General features: G+C 33.8%; 2 protein-coding genes across 3 annotated transcripts; one reads left to right on the top strand and one right to left on the bottom strand.

The window, feature by feature from the left end:
• Positions 1-263: 263 nt before the first annotated feature.
• LOC109805935 (uncharacterized) lies at positions 264-6,619 on the top strand. 2 transcript variants are annotated; one of them, XM_020368232.3, is made up of 8 exons: positions 264-637; positions 1,799-2,057; positions 2,133-2,193; positions 2,290-2,384; positions 2,467-2,500; positions 5,145-5,199; positions 5,286-5,328; positions 6,380-6,619. In XM_020368232.3, the coding sequence occupies exons 1-8, from the start codon at positions 564-566 to the stop codon at positions 6,449-6,451; spliced, it is 693 nt and encodes a 230-aa protein (XP_020223821.1). In that variant the 5' UTR covers positions 264-563; the 3' UTR covers positions 6,452-6,619. The 2 variants fall into 2 exon arrangements, with proteins under 2 accessions (XP_020223821.1, XP_020223822.1); XM_020368233.3 differs by having other exon boundaries at positions 269-637; positions 1,815-2,057.
• A 3,911-nt stretch (positions 6,620-10,530) lies between these two features.
• Positions 10,531-13,941, bottom strand: LOC109805426 (glycine cleavage system H protein 2, mitochondrial). Its single transcript, XM_020367490.3, has 3 exons — positions 13,771-13,941; positions 11,164-11,423; positions 10,531-10,975 (listed from the first exon to the last, which is right to left on the bottom strand). The coding sequence occupies exons 1-3, from the start codon at positions 13,847-13,849 to the stop codon at positions 10,847-10,849; spliced, it is 468 nt and encodes a 155-aa protein (XP_020223079.1). The 5' UTR covers positions 13,850-13,941; the 3' UTR covers positions 10,531-10,846.
• Positions 13,942-16,432: the final 2,491 nt, after the last annotated feature.

Below are 16,432 nucleotides of genomic sequence, written 5' to 3'. Positions count from 1 at the left end.
GAAACAAACACTACCTAATAGTCATTTGTCTCCTTTAGTATAGTACCTCAATAGGAATTTTTTACTGTATTAATATTTTTTAAAAAAAATTATCAAAATAGAACTCTGGACACAATATTTACCCAATTATCACTGATTACTGTTTAAGGTCAAAATTTAGTTATCTGAAAACTGAATTCTGACCTTTCATGGGTTGCCGGAATTTGGTTTCCGGATAACCGAATCCTGGGCAGCCATTTTTTTTTAATTATTTATTTTTATTTTTCTGTTTCTCTCCCACCCCAAACCCACCACCACCACCACCACCACCTTCTCCTACCGCCACGCTCACCACTCTCTCAACCACCCTGCCCACACTCTCCCCAAGCCCCGCTCTCCCATCCTCCTGCACTTCCCCGCCGCTGCAGTTCACGTCGTCCCTCGCGCCGTTGGTGGCCTTTGCGTAGAAGTTGTAGTTGTCGTAGCGCAGGAAGCAGCCGTCCAGGTAGATGCGCACCACCACCGAGGGGAGGCACCGTGACAGCTTTGTCCAGCTGGCCAAGTAGCAGAGTAGATAGACAAGAATGGCTACCAAGTATTCGATTTCCCGGAAATTGAATTTCGACAACCCACGATGGCCAAGGCACACACAAGGAAGGTAATCATTGCTAGTTGGGTAAATAATGTACACAAAATTCTATTTTGGTATTGTTTTTAAAAATATTATTACAGTAAATCTTGTATATCATATCATTCACATTTGCTTGAAGAAATTTGCGAATTACTAAATTTGGGCGTTGATGAGGAAGGTGATGAGATTGAGTTGGACATGAGTCATGTTGAGTTTAAGTATCTTTTAAGTTGAAGTTTTAATGATAACAAATTGTCAATAAATAAATTTAAATGTTGTAATTTTATAGTACAAATGATTGTTTTGAAAATATGTTTAAAGAATATTAAAGTTCTTATATGAAGAACACATCACTTAGAGTATCAATTAAGTTTGAGAAACATCTTTCCAATGTATGCAATTATGGTCCTATTTAAGTGCAAGTTATAAATATTTTTTTAGATTTTCTATATTAAAAACAAATAATATTTTTACTTAAAAAACTATAAAAATACTTTTAAATTTATATCTAAACAAACATACAAAAGCAAATGTTTCAATAACACCATGATGCAAAATCAAAAGTTACATATAATAAAAAAAATTGTCAAATGAAGAAATTTATGTAATAAAAGATCAAATTATAATAATATCAAAAGTGATCAAAAGTTTGATTGAGCTTCTAACAACGAACAACTAGTTCAAATTTGTGATTCTTATACTTTATTAATTAACCACTCACTTATTAAACTATATTAATTTTTTTTTTGTAATTTTTAAGAAATTCCAACTAGTAATTAAAAATATGTTAGAAAGAATATATTATACAATTAACTACTAATATTCTTCTCACTAATATTACGTGATAATAAAGTGAAATTTTATTAAATAATGATATAAAAATATTTTTCAGGTAAAGTAAAGTCATCTATTATTCTGCTGGAAACAATTATTTTTTTATAACTGAATTAAATTTAAAATAATAATTACTTTAATCCTTGAAATTTAAAAATTCAGTTATATAAGTCTCGAATCGAATTTTTTTTAAGAGAATACAATTCACAATCATATTAATTTAAAAAAAATTAAAAAAAATTGCGACTAAAATGATAATAATATTATATATTCAACATAAAAAAAATAATAATATGCAATTAAATTTAGAATTTAATTTAACAATCTAGAAATTCATGTGGTTGAGAGGGTCAGGCTCTTGCTGTGGCAGTGCATAACGGACTCGTTTTTCTCGTTGGGGTTAAAGTTAAAGTCACAGTTAAAACTGGGAAACACCAAAAGCATGCAAGCCTCATCGATCTGTGTAGCCAAGTTTCCGATTCGCGTAAGATCGCAACACCGAACAGAGAAAAAGGACTCCATAGCCATGGCCGATTCCACCCTCCCCAAGTGGGCCCAGAAAACCGTTTCTTTGCCTCCTCTCAGGCGCGGCTGTCACCTCGTCACTTCCAAGGTTCCTTTTCCTCTTCTTCCCCAATTTCACTCTTCCTTCTCCAAACCCTAACCTAACGCTTCGCTTGTTTTTCAGATAGTCAAAGAAATTGAACAAGACCTCTCCGGATTCAAGTGCGGCCTTGCTCATCTTTTCTGTCAGTATACGCTGTTCTCTACTATGTATTATGCACTTGCTTCGTACATGATTTGTTTTCTGTTCTCTGAACTTGGAATTTGTCGTCAAACGACAGTGCAGCACACCAGTGCTTCGCTCACCATCAATGAGAATTACGACACTGATGTCCGCGATGATACCGAAACCTTCCTCAATCGGATTGTTCCCGAGGTTTCTTTCTGTCACCGAAATTCATGCATTTGTTACTGTTTGTCTTTTATGTCAATTTTTCATGTGTTTATGTCTCCTGCAGGGGTCATCTGCTCCATGGAAGCATACTCTAGAGGGTTAGTGCTTGCTACATAGTAATTTTTTTTAAAAATTGCTAATATATTATTATGGTTTTATTAGTTTTTCAATGGGGTGGAGCTGGTCTATACAACAACAACAACAACAACCAAGCCTTTATCCCACTAGGTGGGGTCGGCTATATGGATCAAACGACGCCATAGGGATCTATCATAAATCATCTCTCTTGATAAGGCATTGATCTCCATGTCCTTTAGCACTGTTTCCCCTATAGTTTTCCGAGGCCTTCCTCTCCTTCTAGCTCCAACAGTAGCCTCCATCTCATCGACCCTCCTCACCGGTGCGTCAGCCGGTCTCCTCCACACATGCCCAAACCATCTAAGACGGGACTCAACCAACTTCTCCACAATAAGTGCAACCCCCACACTTTCTCGGATGCATTCATTTCTAATCCGATCTTTTATCGTGTGTCCGCACATCCACCGTAACATCCTCATCTCGGCTACATGAAGTTTATTCTCGTGTTTCCCCTTTGCGGCCCAACACTCGGTCCCATATAATATAGCCGGCCTAACAGCAGTACGGTAGAACTTTCCTTTAAGCTTAAGAGGCACCTTTTTATCACATAGCACCCCGGACGCCCTCCTCCATTTCATCCAACCCGCTTGGATCCTATGATGCACATCGCCTTCCAACTCTGCATCTTGCTGAACAATAGATCCCAAATACTTAAACCTTGGGACTTTTGTTATTGCTTGCTCTCCAATCTTCACCTCCTGAGTTGCCCTTGTGTTCCGCATGCTAAACTTACACTCCATATATTCCGTCTTACTTCGGCTTATCCGCAAGCCATGTTCTTCCAGGGCTTGTCTCCATCTTTCGATCTTCTCATTTATCTCTTCCCTAGAGTCTCCCGTAAGAACAATATCATCGGCAAAAAGCATGCATCGGGGCACTGGCTCTTGGACATGCTCAGTAAGCGCGTCCATAACCAGTGTAAAAAGGTAAGGACTTAAAGTAGACCCCTGATGAAGTCCTATGGTAATAGGAAAATCCTCAGACACCCCACTCTGTGTTATCACGCTAGTCTTGGCCCCTTCATACATGTCTTTAATCGCCCTGATATAAGCAATACGCACCCCTTTCTTCTCTAGTGCCTCCCACAATACTTGTCGAGGTACTCTATCATAGGCCTTCTCCAGGTCTACGAACACCATGTGTAAATCCTTTTGTTGTGTCCGATATTGCTCCATCAATCGTCGTAGTAAATATATTGCCTCCATAGTCGATCTCCCTGGCATAAAACCAAATTGGTTCTTCGTAACTTGTGTCTCTTGTCTTAACCTTCGCTCAATCACCCTCTCCCAAAGTTTCATAGTATGGCTCATAAGCTTAATCCCTCTATAGTTTGCACAATCTTGAATATCCCCCTTGTTCTTATAAATAGGGATTAAGGTACTCCTACGCCATTCTTCCGGCATCTTGTTTGATCTCATGATCTCATTAAACAACTTGGTGAGCCAACTTATGCCCTTCGCTCCTAAGGTTTTCCAAACCTCGATCGGGATAGTATCCGGTCCCACAGCCTTCCCATTTTCCAACCTTTTCAACGCCTCCCTTACCTCAACCTCTCTAATTCGACGGCAGTAGGTATAGTTTAGGCCCTCTTCCCGGCGGTCTACCCTATAAGATTGCAAACGGTCCTGACTCTCATTAAAAAGCGAGTGAAAGTAACTCCTCCATCTTTCCTTGATATCCATATCCGACACCAGTACTCTTCCCTCTCCATCCTTAATGCACTTCACCTGTTCTAGGTCTCTTGTCCTCCTATCCCTACTTTTAGCAAGCCTATAGATGTTCTGTTCCCCTTCCTTTGTGCCTAACGAAGTGTATAATCCATCATATGCTCTAGCCCTTGCCTCGCTTACCGCTTTCTTAGCCTCACGCTTAGCCGCCTTATAATTTTCCCAACTCTCTGCGTTCCTACCTGTGGACCAAATTTTGTAGCAAGTCCTTTTTTGAGTCGTTTTTCTACTTTATATATTCACCAGAAAGCCTCTGTGATTAGAAGAATTTTGTGGTCCATTCTTATCCTCTCAACTCAACATGTTCCTTTTAGCTGCTAGATTCTAATCGAAGATTATGTGCTATAAAATATTTTCCTACTTGTATTTGTCATAACATGGGTTTGTTTAGATAAACTACTTCCTGAGCACTTGGAGGAAAAAAATAAAAAAATAAATTTCTCTATAAGATAAACTTAACCTAAAATAAGTTAAAAAAAACATATTTTTGAGAAGCAAATACAAGGGGACTTTTACAAATTAGTTTGTACATGATTATTTGGATACAAGCTTAGAAATGCATTTGAGAGCTTATCTACCGAAAAATACTCTTTATTTCTTGTAGAGAAATTCTAAAAAATGCTTATAGCTTGTATTCAAACAGGCTCATAAACTAATTTTAGCTTTTGGAGAATAATATTTCAGTTTTTCTTTTTATTTTCTTTTACTAGAAATGTTTTGGAGGAGTTTATCCAAACAGACCCATAAATTGGTTATTACCTATCATGTGTAATGCTGCTGTTAGTTTTCTGTGTATAATATTATCATTTTTTTCTTGATGTATTATATTTTGCATCAGTGAGAGGTGGCAATCTTATTTGGATTTGAAATTTTGCAGGGCCAGATGACATGCCGGCTCATATTAAATCGTCAATGTTTGGTTGTGCACTCACGTGAGAAATGCTTCCATCTTTGAGTTTGATAAGTTATTCTGAAGAGTTATGATTATGTTATCATCTGCTGACATCTTGTTTTTTAGGGTACCAATTACAAATGGGAAGCTTAATATGGGGACGTGGCAGGTAATCTAATTTATTTTGTAATGATCTATCCAAAATTATCTTCTTTTTTCTTTTATATTTCTACTGGTTTTACACATGCACGCTCACACGTATATGTAGAGGAAAACTCCTTTAAAGTGGGGAGTTAAAGTGTACTTAGATAACCAATTATTTTTTCACAGCACTTTTGGAATTTTTTTTAACCCATCGATGAGCAAACCATGGCTGACCTATTTTTATTAGAATCATGGCACTGAATGAAAAGCCAATGGCTACCTAAGTTTATCTTATGCATGTGCACATTCAAGGAGTTGAAACAATGCTTTCATTGTGGATGGTGTTTCAAAAGTTGTTGCCTCTAGTAATTCACTAGTGATGCCATATCCAGTGGGAGTGAGATATTTTTCGTAATGATTGATACACGATACACTAATTGTGATTAGGAAAAACCTTGGATTATTTCACAAATAAATTTGAAACCTCACAATACTGTCCTTCAGGATTGGTAGTTCTCACACACTTTGAAGTTTCTCAATCTACATTATGCCTGAACTTGAGATGTTCATGTATAAAACCATGGTTTTTATCAATAAAATTCCATAAGGACAAAGTTATAGATTTTGTCTGTGAGCAACTGATAAGACATGGCATTGGTTATCACATGTAATGCAAGAACATGTGAAATACTGATTTTCTTTGGGATTGATTGTGAACAATAAAGTAATGACAATTGTATTTTAATTTGCTTATGAACATCTATGCTCTGATTCTGAAGGTTTTGAGGAAGTGTAGCATGAAACTTCACATATTGTGTACTGGGAATTTCCTCAATAAAATTAATCTTTGTTAATTGAAAAACACAATTTTAGTATGGTAGCGTTAAGTATTCATCTTTGATTTTGGGTTACAATATTTTATGATAAGATCTGTGATAATGGAGTTTGGTTGACATGAATAACTATTTAATTAAACTTGCATTTACTACGAGATTGTGTTATATTTTGAAAAGACACCTCAGGTTGGATTAATATAACATCCAAATTAACAATATATTTCTTGTTCTATGTCTAAGGGTATATGGCTGTGCGAGCATAGGGATCATCCAACCTCACGAAGAGTTGTTGTCACTCTTAATGGGATATGAGGTGCTTGGATCTGTTTGCTTTACGATCAAGACAAACTCACTTTGTAACTTTGTAGCAGGATGTGTGCTATAGATTTACCTCTTTTTCCGATGTAATGTGAGTACCTTGATATGGATGTAACAGCGAATAGCATTATGACCATTTAATGCATATAAGCATTTCAAATATTTTTATTAGGACAAATTACACTAACACTTAGTAAGATTTAACTTACTAGCTTTTAGCTGCACACGACACCCTTCCCATTTTTAACCTTATACAAATTTTCACATAATATTCATTCCTATTTTTATAAGAAAATATCGAGAGTAATTTTTTTTTTGTCTGTCTTAATTATAAAATGCACTCATTTTGTGATATATTGATTACTAAATTTCTTGTCTTTATTTTATTACGAAGTTTATGTTCAGTTTTAATAGGACCCTTCACCTATTTTTCATGCAAGTGGGTATTTCTTGTCTTTATTTTATTACGAAGTTTATGTTCGGTTTTAATAGGACCCTTCACCTATTTTTCATGCAAGTGGATGTATTCAACATTGAATTACTAGCTATTGGGCAAGTTTTTATGAATTGGAATTTGGAGGGATTAGTTAGTGTCACTAAGAACGTAATTCACCACTTAAGTTATACAAGGATATGGGTATATTAGGAATAAAATTTTCAAGTTTTTGATATATTTTTAATAAAACATAACTAATTTTTTAATTTTGTTATTGTTCCAAATGAGTTAATTATTTGCAATTTTTTTAATATAAAAAGGATTGGAGAAACTATCATATTCCTTCCATTATTAAAATTTTCCTCCGACTGCCTTGTATTGTTATATGAAGTGAAACGAGGGAGGTTAGTATAATGGTGAAAGAGAGAGTAATTATTCCGAATAATTACTATTCGTGCGTCTTTCATATAAAGGTCTGGGAAACTACCAAAAATTACAAAGGTCTGGGAATTGAGATGTTTCATATAGTAGTTTAATATGTATATTTGTGATACCAATTACGAGATTTAATGGCACCTAACTATCACCTTTTGAGAAGCATGTTCAATAGCTTATAGAGAAACCACAGCAGTGGAGGGGTAGGTTGAAAGATCCAATTTTGGGGCATGCAGGAAGGACAAGAAAATACCAAAGTCAAAAGAAAAAAAAATGTTACATGTAAAATAGTTAAATTTTCTCAAATTTGCCTTGTATAAATGATGCTTGTTGGCTTGATTGAACTAAATGTAAAGATGTACCAAGGCAAGGGCCCCCCATGCATAAAGCTCAACCCCATCAACATTGGATTTGAAACCAACCCTTCTAGTATATCTAGTACCCCACACATGCGTCATATTGTATCTGTATATTCATCACAACATACACATGAGATTCTAAAAGTTATGATCTTCATATGATATGTATTGTATCTTCAGAAAATACATTATGAAAACAGTTTTTTTTTTTGTAAAATCTTTGAAAAAAAAATAAAAGAAGCAAACCAATAGGTGGAAAATGGTACTTCATGGAACTTTCAAAAAGTGAAGTAGTGCAATTAGAGTGGAAGTATAAATAGGAGGATAAGGATGCAAATAAAGGAAGTGAGAAGATAAAAGAGAGGAGGAAACCTTGTGGATGGTCAGGAGGGGGTAATGTAAATACTGAGGGTAGTTTAAGTATTATTAAAAATATAAAATAAAACTTAAACTAGATGGGTGTGAAGAGAAAAAGGAATGGCCTGAAAAGCAGCTCCTAACAATTTCTTACCACAAAGCATATATTTTTTTGCTGACCCCACCGTAATTATCCCTTTGGGCCCACTAGACACACTTGGTATTGGCCTCGTTAGGCATGATATTCTAATCCGACCTATGGGTACCTGTCCGAACTCATCCTAATTTGAATGGGAAAAACTTGTGTTGGCTAAGTTTGGGTTTGAGTTTTTCTTGATTGACAAAATCGAGGACGGGAATGAGGATGTTAAAACCCGTCCCGTCCCCACCCCTCTATCCGCCCTTGTCCCCATCCTACTTAATAATATAATTACAAAACTATCCTTATATATATATATATATATATAAACAAAAAAGAATGTAAAAATTTGTATTATTTTACTATTTTTTTATTTTTTAAATTTATTAGAAACAAGAAAAAAAGGTCTAGCAGTTGGGGCGAGGAAACCCGAACCCGTCGAAGGCGGGAATGGGTATCTAAATTTTATACCCAACGGGTATCGACAGTGGAGGTAGGGACAGTTTAAATCTACGAGGACGATGAACATAAAACCCGCTTCATTGCCATGCCTAGGCATCATTGCCCTATTGGATAGGCTATGTGACTACTCCACACTCGAGATTTTTTCGATGCTTTGGGCTTTCTCTCTCCCAATAAGAAATTTTTACTGAACTAAGGTAGGGTCAAACCTAGGACCTTGGAGCATATAACTAACTCATTAGCCCTCATCTTCCATAGATAATTTTACATTGCACTTAAGGAGTAACAATGAACTAAACCAACTTGAAAATAATTCGAAACTTCATCCAATAATTAACTCGTTGAACTTGATTTATAAACCAAATCAATTAAATTTGAGCTAATGAGTGAATTCAATAAATAAATGAGTCAAATTTGAATTATGTATAGTTCAATTTATTTAGTTTATGAATCAACTCGACATATAAATGTATAATTTATATAATTAATTTTTTTAATTATATTTTAGCTTATTAAAAATTAAAAGAACTTTCAAAATATAGTTATAAGTTATTAAATAATAATAGAAATAAACACTTTAGAATGTTATAATTACGAATTGAATTTTTCTTTTATCATTTTATGCAAGATGAAGTAATTTTTATGTATATAGAATTTGGTTGTAATTATGTTTATTTGGAGATCTTATAACTTTACAAAACTAATACAATAAGTTATGTTTTATTTTAAAAAAATCATTTCATCTAAAATTTATTATAAATTAAAATCCTAAAATGTATAAAATTAAAAAAAAAATGACTTTCGATTCATATGATTCAAATTAACGAGTTAAACCGAATTATTAACTAGTTTAAATAAGTCGAGTTTAAATTTAAAAATATATTCATATTAAATTAATATTGAGCCAAATATTATCAAATCAAATTAAATTAAATCGAATTCAACTCAACTTCACTCATTTCTAAATCTAACCTCACTCAACAATAATGTTTTCTTAAATTAGTTAACATATCAATAACCTCAACAAGTTAATTTAGGTGACAAATTACACATCTGTATTTCATTTGAATAGATGAAGATAGATAAATTATTACAAAATGAAATGAGATCTTAATCTATTTTATTATTTGCACTTCTTAAATTAACATTTAAAGCGACTTTATATCTTTCAAGGACTAATTTAATTATTTTAACATAATTTTTTCACAAAATTGTTCAAAGATAAATTTCTCACATAACTTTTTTGCTTCAATTTATTTTCTGAATTTTTAATACTAAATTAGGCCAACTAGCTCGAGGGAGGAAAAATAAAATAAGTATTACAAACTAGTATTGAGAACAAATTGTCATGTGCAAATGTAACCAACATTTTTCATGCAGAGAAAATATGCAAAATTAAATATATACATAAAATAGAGGGATTAAGGCACTTCGTGCCTCTAATAGTTACATATAGATAAATATTAAAAGTTACGGATAGATATTCAGAATAAATATATGAAAAAAAAATTTAGATTTTAAGGGGTATAATGATCCACTAAAAAGTGGATACCAAAGGAGTGGTTACCAAAAGATATCCCCCTTATAATAGGTATAGATATTATTGTTATGAATAAAATAAACATACTTTTGATCTTATAATATTCTTATTTAGGATTGTAGTCTCTAATTTTTTCCCCACTTATAATTTCTATAAAATTTATTTCTATAGTTTAGTATTTAATATATTTTTAATCCTTATAAAATCAAAAAATATTGACATATATTTCTCTTATATTGGAAAATATTAATTCTAATCCTATGATTTAAGAAAAATAAGTTTGTTCTCCAATATATTGTTACATCATCAAACAAATAGAGACTAAAATGGTAAAAAGTAACTTCATAGGGACCAAAATTGACAATTTTATTATAACTAAAACAATAAAATAGATACCATAAACATATTTAAGCCTAATAAAATTCATCAAACAATTTGTTACAACTTCAAGAAAGATATGATTTCCCAAATTATCAATTTCATACTTCGAAGGCAAAGAGGGAAAATTATTACCCCACTGAATTTGAAGCTCACGAGAAATAAAATATATTCAAGACACACGAACGAAAGGAGGAGAAATCAAGCAATTCTTAACTTCCCTAATTTAACATGATCAACATGATTAAGGGTACCAAAAAGCTCTTGGCAATTGGAAAAGCTATCAATGCTTGCAATCTTCTTCTTCACAGAATTTGGAGTATTTTTCTGAATCCATCAGGTTGTTTAGTTCTCCATTGTCACTCATCTCAACTTTAATTATCCATCCATTTTCATAAGGGCTTGAGTTGACCTGTATGAAGAAACGTAGGACAACGTGAAAAAGAAAACATTGAATAGGCATGGTGATCCAAAGTTTGGATTATGATGTACAAAGGTAGTACAGAAAGGAGAAAAAATAGTTGAAGTGCACATACACTCAGCATTCAGATCTTGGCTTTCATGTAAAATATTCTTTAAGAATTAGGCAATAATACTCACCAAAGCAGGGGCACTATGAAGTTCTTCATTAACTTCAACTACTTTTCCTGAAACAGGAGAGTTAATATCACTAGTCGCCTTCACACTCTCAACTGCACCAAAACTATCCCCTTGTGTTACGGTAGCTCCCACTTCGGGCAATTCAACATACACAACATCACCCAGATGATCTTGGGCATGATCAGTTATGCCAACAGTTGCAGAATTTCCATTAACTTTCACCCACTCATGAGAATCGGCGTACTTCAGATCTTTCAAAACTGTAGGCATAACAAATGGTAGGCATATTTGTCACAAAAAAAAAAAAACCATTAATTGACCTTCTTGCGAATTCACGCAACAAATAACTTAATTAATTTGGCACTTTTTTAAAAAATAAAAATAGGAGCTTTTTTCTGGGTAAATACAACATAAGAATCTGATCAGCTAAGTTATTGAAAGAAGAAACCAACTGGTACACTTGTACTGGCAGGGACAGAAAGAGAAAATATAGATCAACAAAGTAATAGTAGTAGAATAATCAACCATTCAATAAAGTAGATCCAAAAATTCTCCAACAAAATTCCATATACATTACACACCAAAACTGACAGAAGCTTTTTTCTCTGAAGCAATGTGAAGTTTCACTATTGAAAACTGGAATTCACGTTTTCAATGAGCATAAATAATGAAAAATTCTCTACTCAAACAGTTCAGGGAAGCATATAGAGATGATGGTACGATTTTTATCAAAGTAAAAACATATCATTAGAAATCAAATGTTGTTTTTTGGAAAGTGGAAATTGTATCAAACCAATGTAAGAGATAAGTTTAGATCATACCCATTATTATTAAAATAAAAAAAAGTGCAGAATGTGAAATGAGTAGAACCTGAGATCTCTATTGGGATAGGAAGAAGCAATTCAGATATGAGTTGGGGGCATGATTGACATATAAAGTTAATAACATTGAAATACTTTATCACTTTATACCCTAATCAGAGTAGTTGTTTCAGCCACAAGAACCTGTGACGATTTCGTTACAACACAACTTAGAAGGTAACTACCTTATCATTGTGTCAAAGCTCACTCTGTAACAACTATGTCACAACTTAGAAGGTAACCTTATCATTGTGCCAAAGGTCACTCTATAGGGGGGTGTCAATGCGATTGATGTACTAATAACACGGATGGCACAAAGTCTACGATATTATAACTTGCTGAATTACATATTAAAAGAATAGTATAAACGAGTTTTAAATGAATTAGAACACAAGTTATGGATTTTCTTATTCTTTTTTTTTTTTTTGTCGAGAGGATACGAACTTTATTGCAAACAAAAAGCCCAGCATGCATACAATGACACAATCTAACTGTACCATCTTTCACACTAACTTTATCCAATTATTTCAGCAAACTGTACTCTTGACACAAGAAAGAATCATTTGCAGTTTATCAAGTATCCAATAAATTCTTCAATAGACTTGGACTACACAAGTATCCAACATAAATGTTGAGGACAGTTTATATAATGAGTAGTAAATTAGTAATGATGTGCCAATGTTTTATTAACTTCATCAGCACATTGTGTAGACTCTGCAAAGCAAGTCTGTAGACATATTTCTTGTTTTTTTTTCTTTTATAATTTATCCTTCTTTCTTTGCTTTACATGATCAATGTTCAGAAAAGTAAAACCCTTCCTCCCTTATGCATTGTTCATTACTTTCAGAATACAGCCATTAAAAGATGGAAATATGAATTTTTGGAAATATGACATTGCTGCTGATCCCAAGATTCACTACCTAAAAGCTCCATATCTGATTGGACTTGAAAGATTAGGAAGTTATCGAGTGAGTCATAAATTAGCTCTGGAATTTGTTAGGTTGTTATAGTAGAAGGGCATGGACTTAGCCTAAATAGGAGGGTTAGAAAGGAAAGGTCATTTAGATCTGTCAAGTGTTACCATTTATAATTGAGTATTTGCACTGTTGAGATTTGAGAAAGGTAAAAATCCTCGGAGAAAAATTCTCTCCTTCAATTTGTTGTCATTGTACTCAATATTTTGTTTCGAGGATTCCTAATACTTTCCTTCTCATTAAATTGACCATGAAAATTTACAAAGATGACTATGTATGGATATCTAATGATGGGTGGAACAGAATAGTGTGAGATGGAATGAATGAAATTCTCTCACCATTGTATGAGTATTTTATAATGGAATCGAGAAAAGTTTTCAAATTCCAACTATTGTTTGGAAAGTGAACCGGAGGATTAAAAAAAAATAGCAATTTTTATCTCAAATCGGAGAATAAAAAAGAAAACAAATAAATGCATTGGATGGAATAAATTCGATCACATTCCATCCTAATTTAAACAGTGCAAACAAAGTAAAGTAACGTTATTTCATTTCTTCTCAGGATTTCATGAACTCTAACATAACCTGGGAGATCACAAGCCACAACTGAAGCCACACTATATGCGATCACCATGCAATGCATTATACATCCAATCCAGAAGAAGAAACGAGTCGAAACGTAAAATGATACGTTTAAGGGCACAGATCAAGATCCAGGCACGCATATGATCAATAAAACACATGATAGAGAGAAGAAAAAGGAGATTAATTTACCACTCGAGAAGCTTCTGTGAAACACAGAGATCCTGAGGTAGGACGCAGCTCTTGAAGCCCATAACTGCCTGCAAGCCATCTCTCTCTCTCTCTAAAACACTGCTTCTTCCAAAAAGATACACTTCTTTCTATTTCTCAAAAGACACACTTCAACACTCTGCTTGTAGGGTTGGTGAAACTATTGCTTTTAAAAATATTAAAAGGATTCGTTCCAAAAAATAAAAAAAAAATATTAAAAGAAGGTTAAAAACTTCTTTTCGTCCCCTACATTATTTAATATTTTTAATTTAGTCCCACTTTAATTTTTGGTCTCTAATAACTTAAATTAGTACAATTTGGAACTTCCGTCCAAATAATTTAGACGGAGTTAACTGTTGGCCACGTGGCATCTACGTGGATGCCACGTGGATGCGCACGTGGACGCTAAAATTCTTGAAAAAATCTGAAACCAGAACGGACCGTTCTGAATTCAGAATGGTGCGTTCTAAAAGCAGAACGGCCCGTTCTGAACCAGAACGGGTCGTACTAATAGTAGAACGGGACGTTCTGGTTTTAGAACAGGTCGTTCTGCTTTTAGAACGCGCCGTTCTGAATTCAGAACGGCCCGTTCCAGAAAGCCATGCTTTTTATTATATATATTTTTTATTATATCTATATTAATAAATATATAATAAATAAAAAATACAATAAATTAATATTCATTTATGAATAAAACTAAAAAAAAAATAAGATAAGACCTAAAATATTTATTTGATTTGAATTTATCCAGTTCAAAATCTTGACTACAATGTCGCAATGTATTTAAAAAATTGAAAATAAAATTCAGGGTTTAGGGGTACCTCCTCAAAAACAGGTTGTTATTGTTGGGGTACATCGTCAATGACTTTAAGGAAAAACACTGTTTCGTTTTATCTTTGACTGTATAGTGTCAATTTGGTAGAAGTAGTTCACTCCAGTTTGACTAACAATGAAATAAAACTTGTTATCATTGTCCTTAGTGATACACTGCATCATCCTTAATGATATACTGTATAGCCCAAATGTTTAGCGATTGAAGTTATTAATCCTCATTAACAATATTATTAAATCTAGTGTTTGAAATGCTTTGTATTTTCCCTGAAAAAAAAATGCTTTGTACTTTGTTTTTTTTTACGAAATTCTGAACCAGAACGACCCATTCTGGTTACACTGTTGATGTGTTAATTTTGGACCTGGAACGGCCCGTTCCAGGTGCAAATTTTACACATCAATAATGTAACCAGAATGGGCCGTTCTGGTTCCAGGTGTATTCAAGTATTTTTGGATCCACCTACGTGGCATCCACCTGGCATCCACGTGGCCACCAGTTAACTCCGTTTAAATCATTTGGACGGAAGTCCCAAATTGCAACGATTTTAATTATTGGAGACTAAATTGAAACCAAAAATTAAAGTGAGACTAAATTGAAAATATTAAATATTGTAAGTGACGAAAAGAGGTTTTTAACCTTAAAAGAATGTGTATAATTAATGGGCTTTTAATTTTATTTGCATTATTGTAAGTAATAAATAATTATATTTATGAGTACTTTTCCTAAGATAATTCTACCATTATTTGGTTAGGAAAAATAGTTCAACCTGTCATAAAAAACAATAGTAATTAACAAAGTGAATACTATTTTTTTTATATCAAAATTATGATGACACTACTAAAATTTAAATTTCGAATTTTGAATATACTATTTCAACTTCCACAATAGAATAATTATAGGATTTAATGATTAATGTTTGATGATTAATTCAATTTTTAAAATATAAACGAGATATAAAATGTGTACATAAATTTTTTTTATCATCTTTATTATTTTTATACATTATAGATAAACAGTACACCATTTTAATTAAATTATAAGAAAATAAAAGGTTTAATTGTAGTTTTGATCACTCAAGTATTGTAATTGTGCAATTTTGATCCCTAAAGTTTTAATTGGGTAATTTTAGTCTCTAAAGAATTGTAATTGTGCAATTTTAGTCCTTCAATTTTTAATTGAACAATTTTAGTCCCTCAAATATCATAATTGTGCGATTTTAGTCTCTCACATTAAAAATTTAATAATTTTAATATATATATTGTTCCGGCCAAAGGGTGGACTAGAGTTTTTTCCTAGATCGTGCCTTAGAGCCAAAGCATTCAAAAAGTGTAATCTCCCCTGCCTAGACTTAGGGTTTTAGGTTTTATACTTCGTCGCCCATGGGCCTCATGGGCCCCGAGAACGTAGGGATTTCCTCAACCGTTCTTGCTAAGTGTCCATGCAATGCGTGAGGATTAATCTAGTCGGTCTTTAACTGACTAGGCCTGTGCCCTGGGTCCACTCGGGTAAACGTCGAGTGGCTCCTTATAAGCGAGTGGATCCGAGTTAGGGCCGAGTCGGCTTGCACACCAAGGATCTAGTCGGGTACGCGCCGAGTGACCCCCTTATAAGCGAGTGGATCCGAGTTAGGGCCGAGTCGGCTTGCACACCAAGGATCTAGTCGGGTACGCGCCGAGTGATCCCCTTATAAGCGAGTGGATCCGAGTTAGGGCCAAGTCGGCTTGTACACCAAGGATCTAGTCGGGTATGCGCCGAGTGACCCTCTTATAAGCGAGTGGAGTCGATGTAGGAGTAAATCGGCTCGCATAGAGA

The sequence above is a fragment of the Cajanus cajan genome, chromosome 3 (assembly GCF_000230855.2).
Source record: "Cajanus cajan strain Asha chromosome 3, NIPB_CcT2T_4, whole genome shotgun sequence".
NCBI lineage: Eukaryota > Viridiplantae > Streptophyta > Magnoliopsida > Fabales > Fabaceae > Cajanus > Cajanus cajan.
Note: the sequence above shows the minus strand (reverse complement) of the source record. Positions and strands in the feature narration are given on the sequence as shown.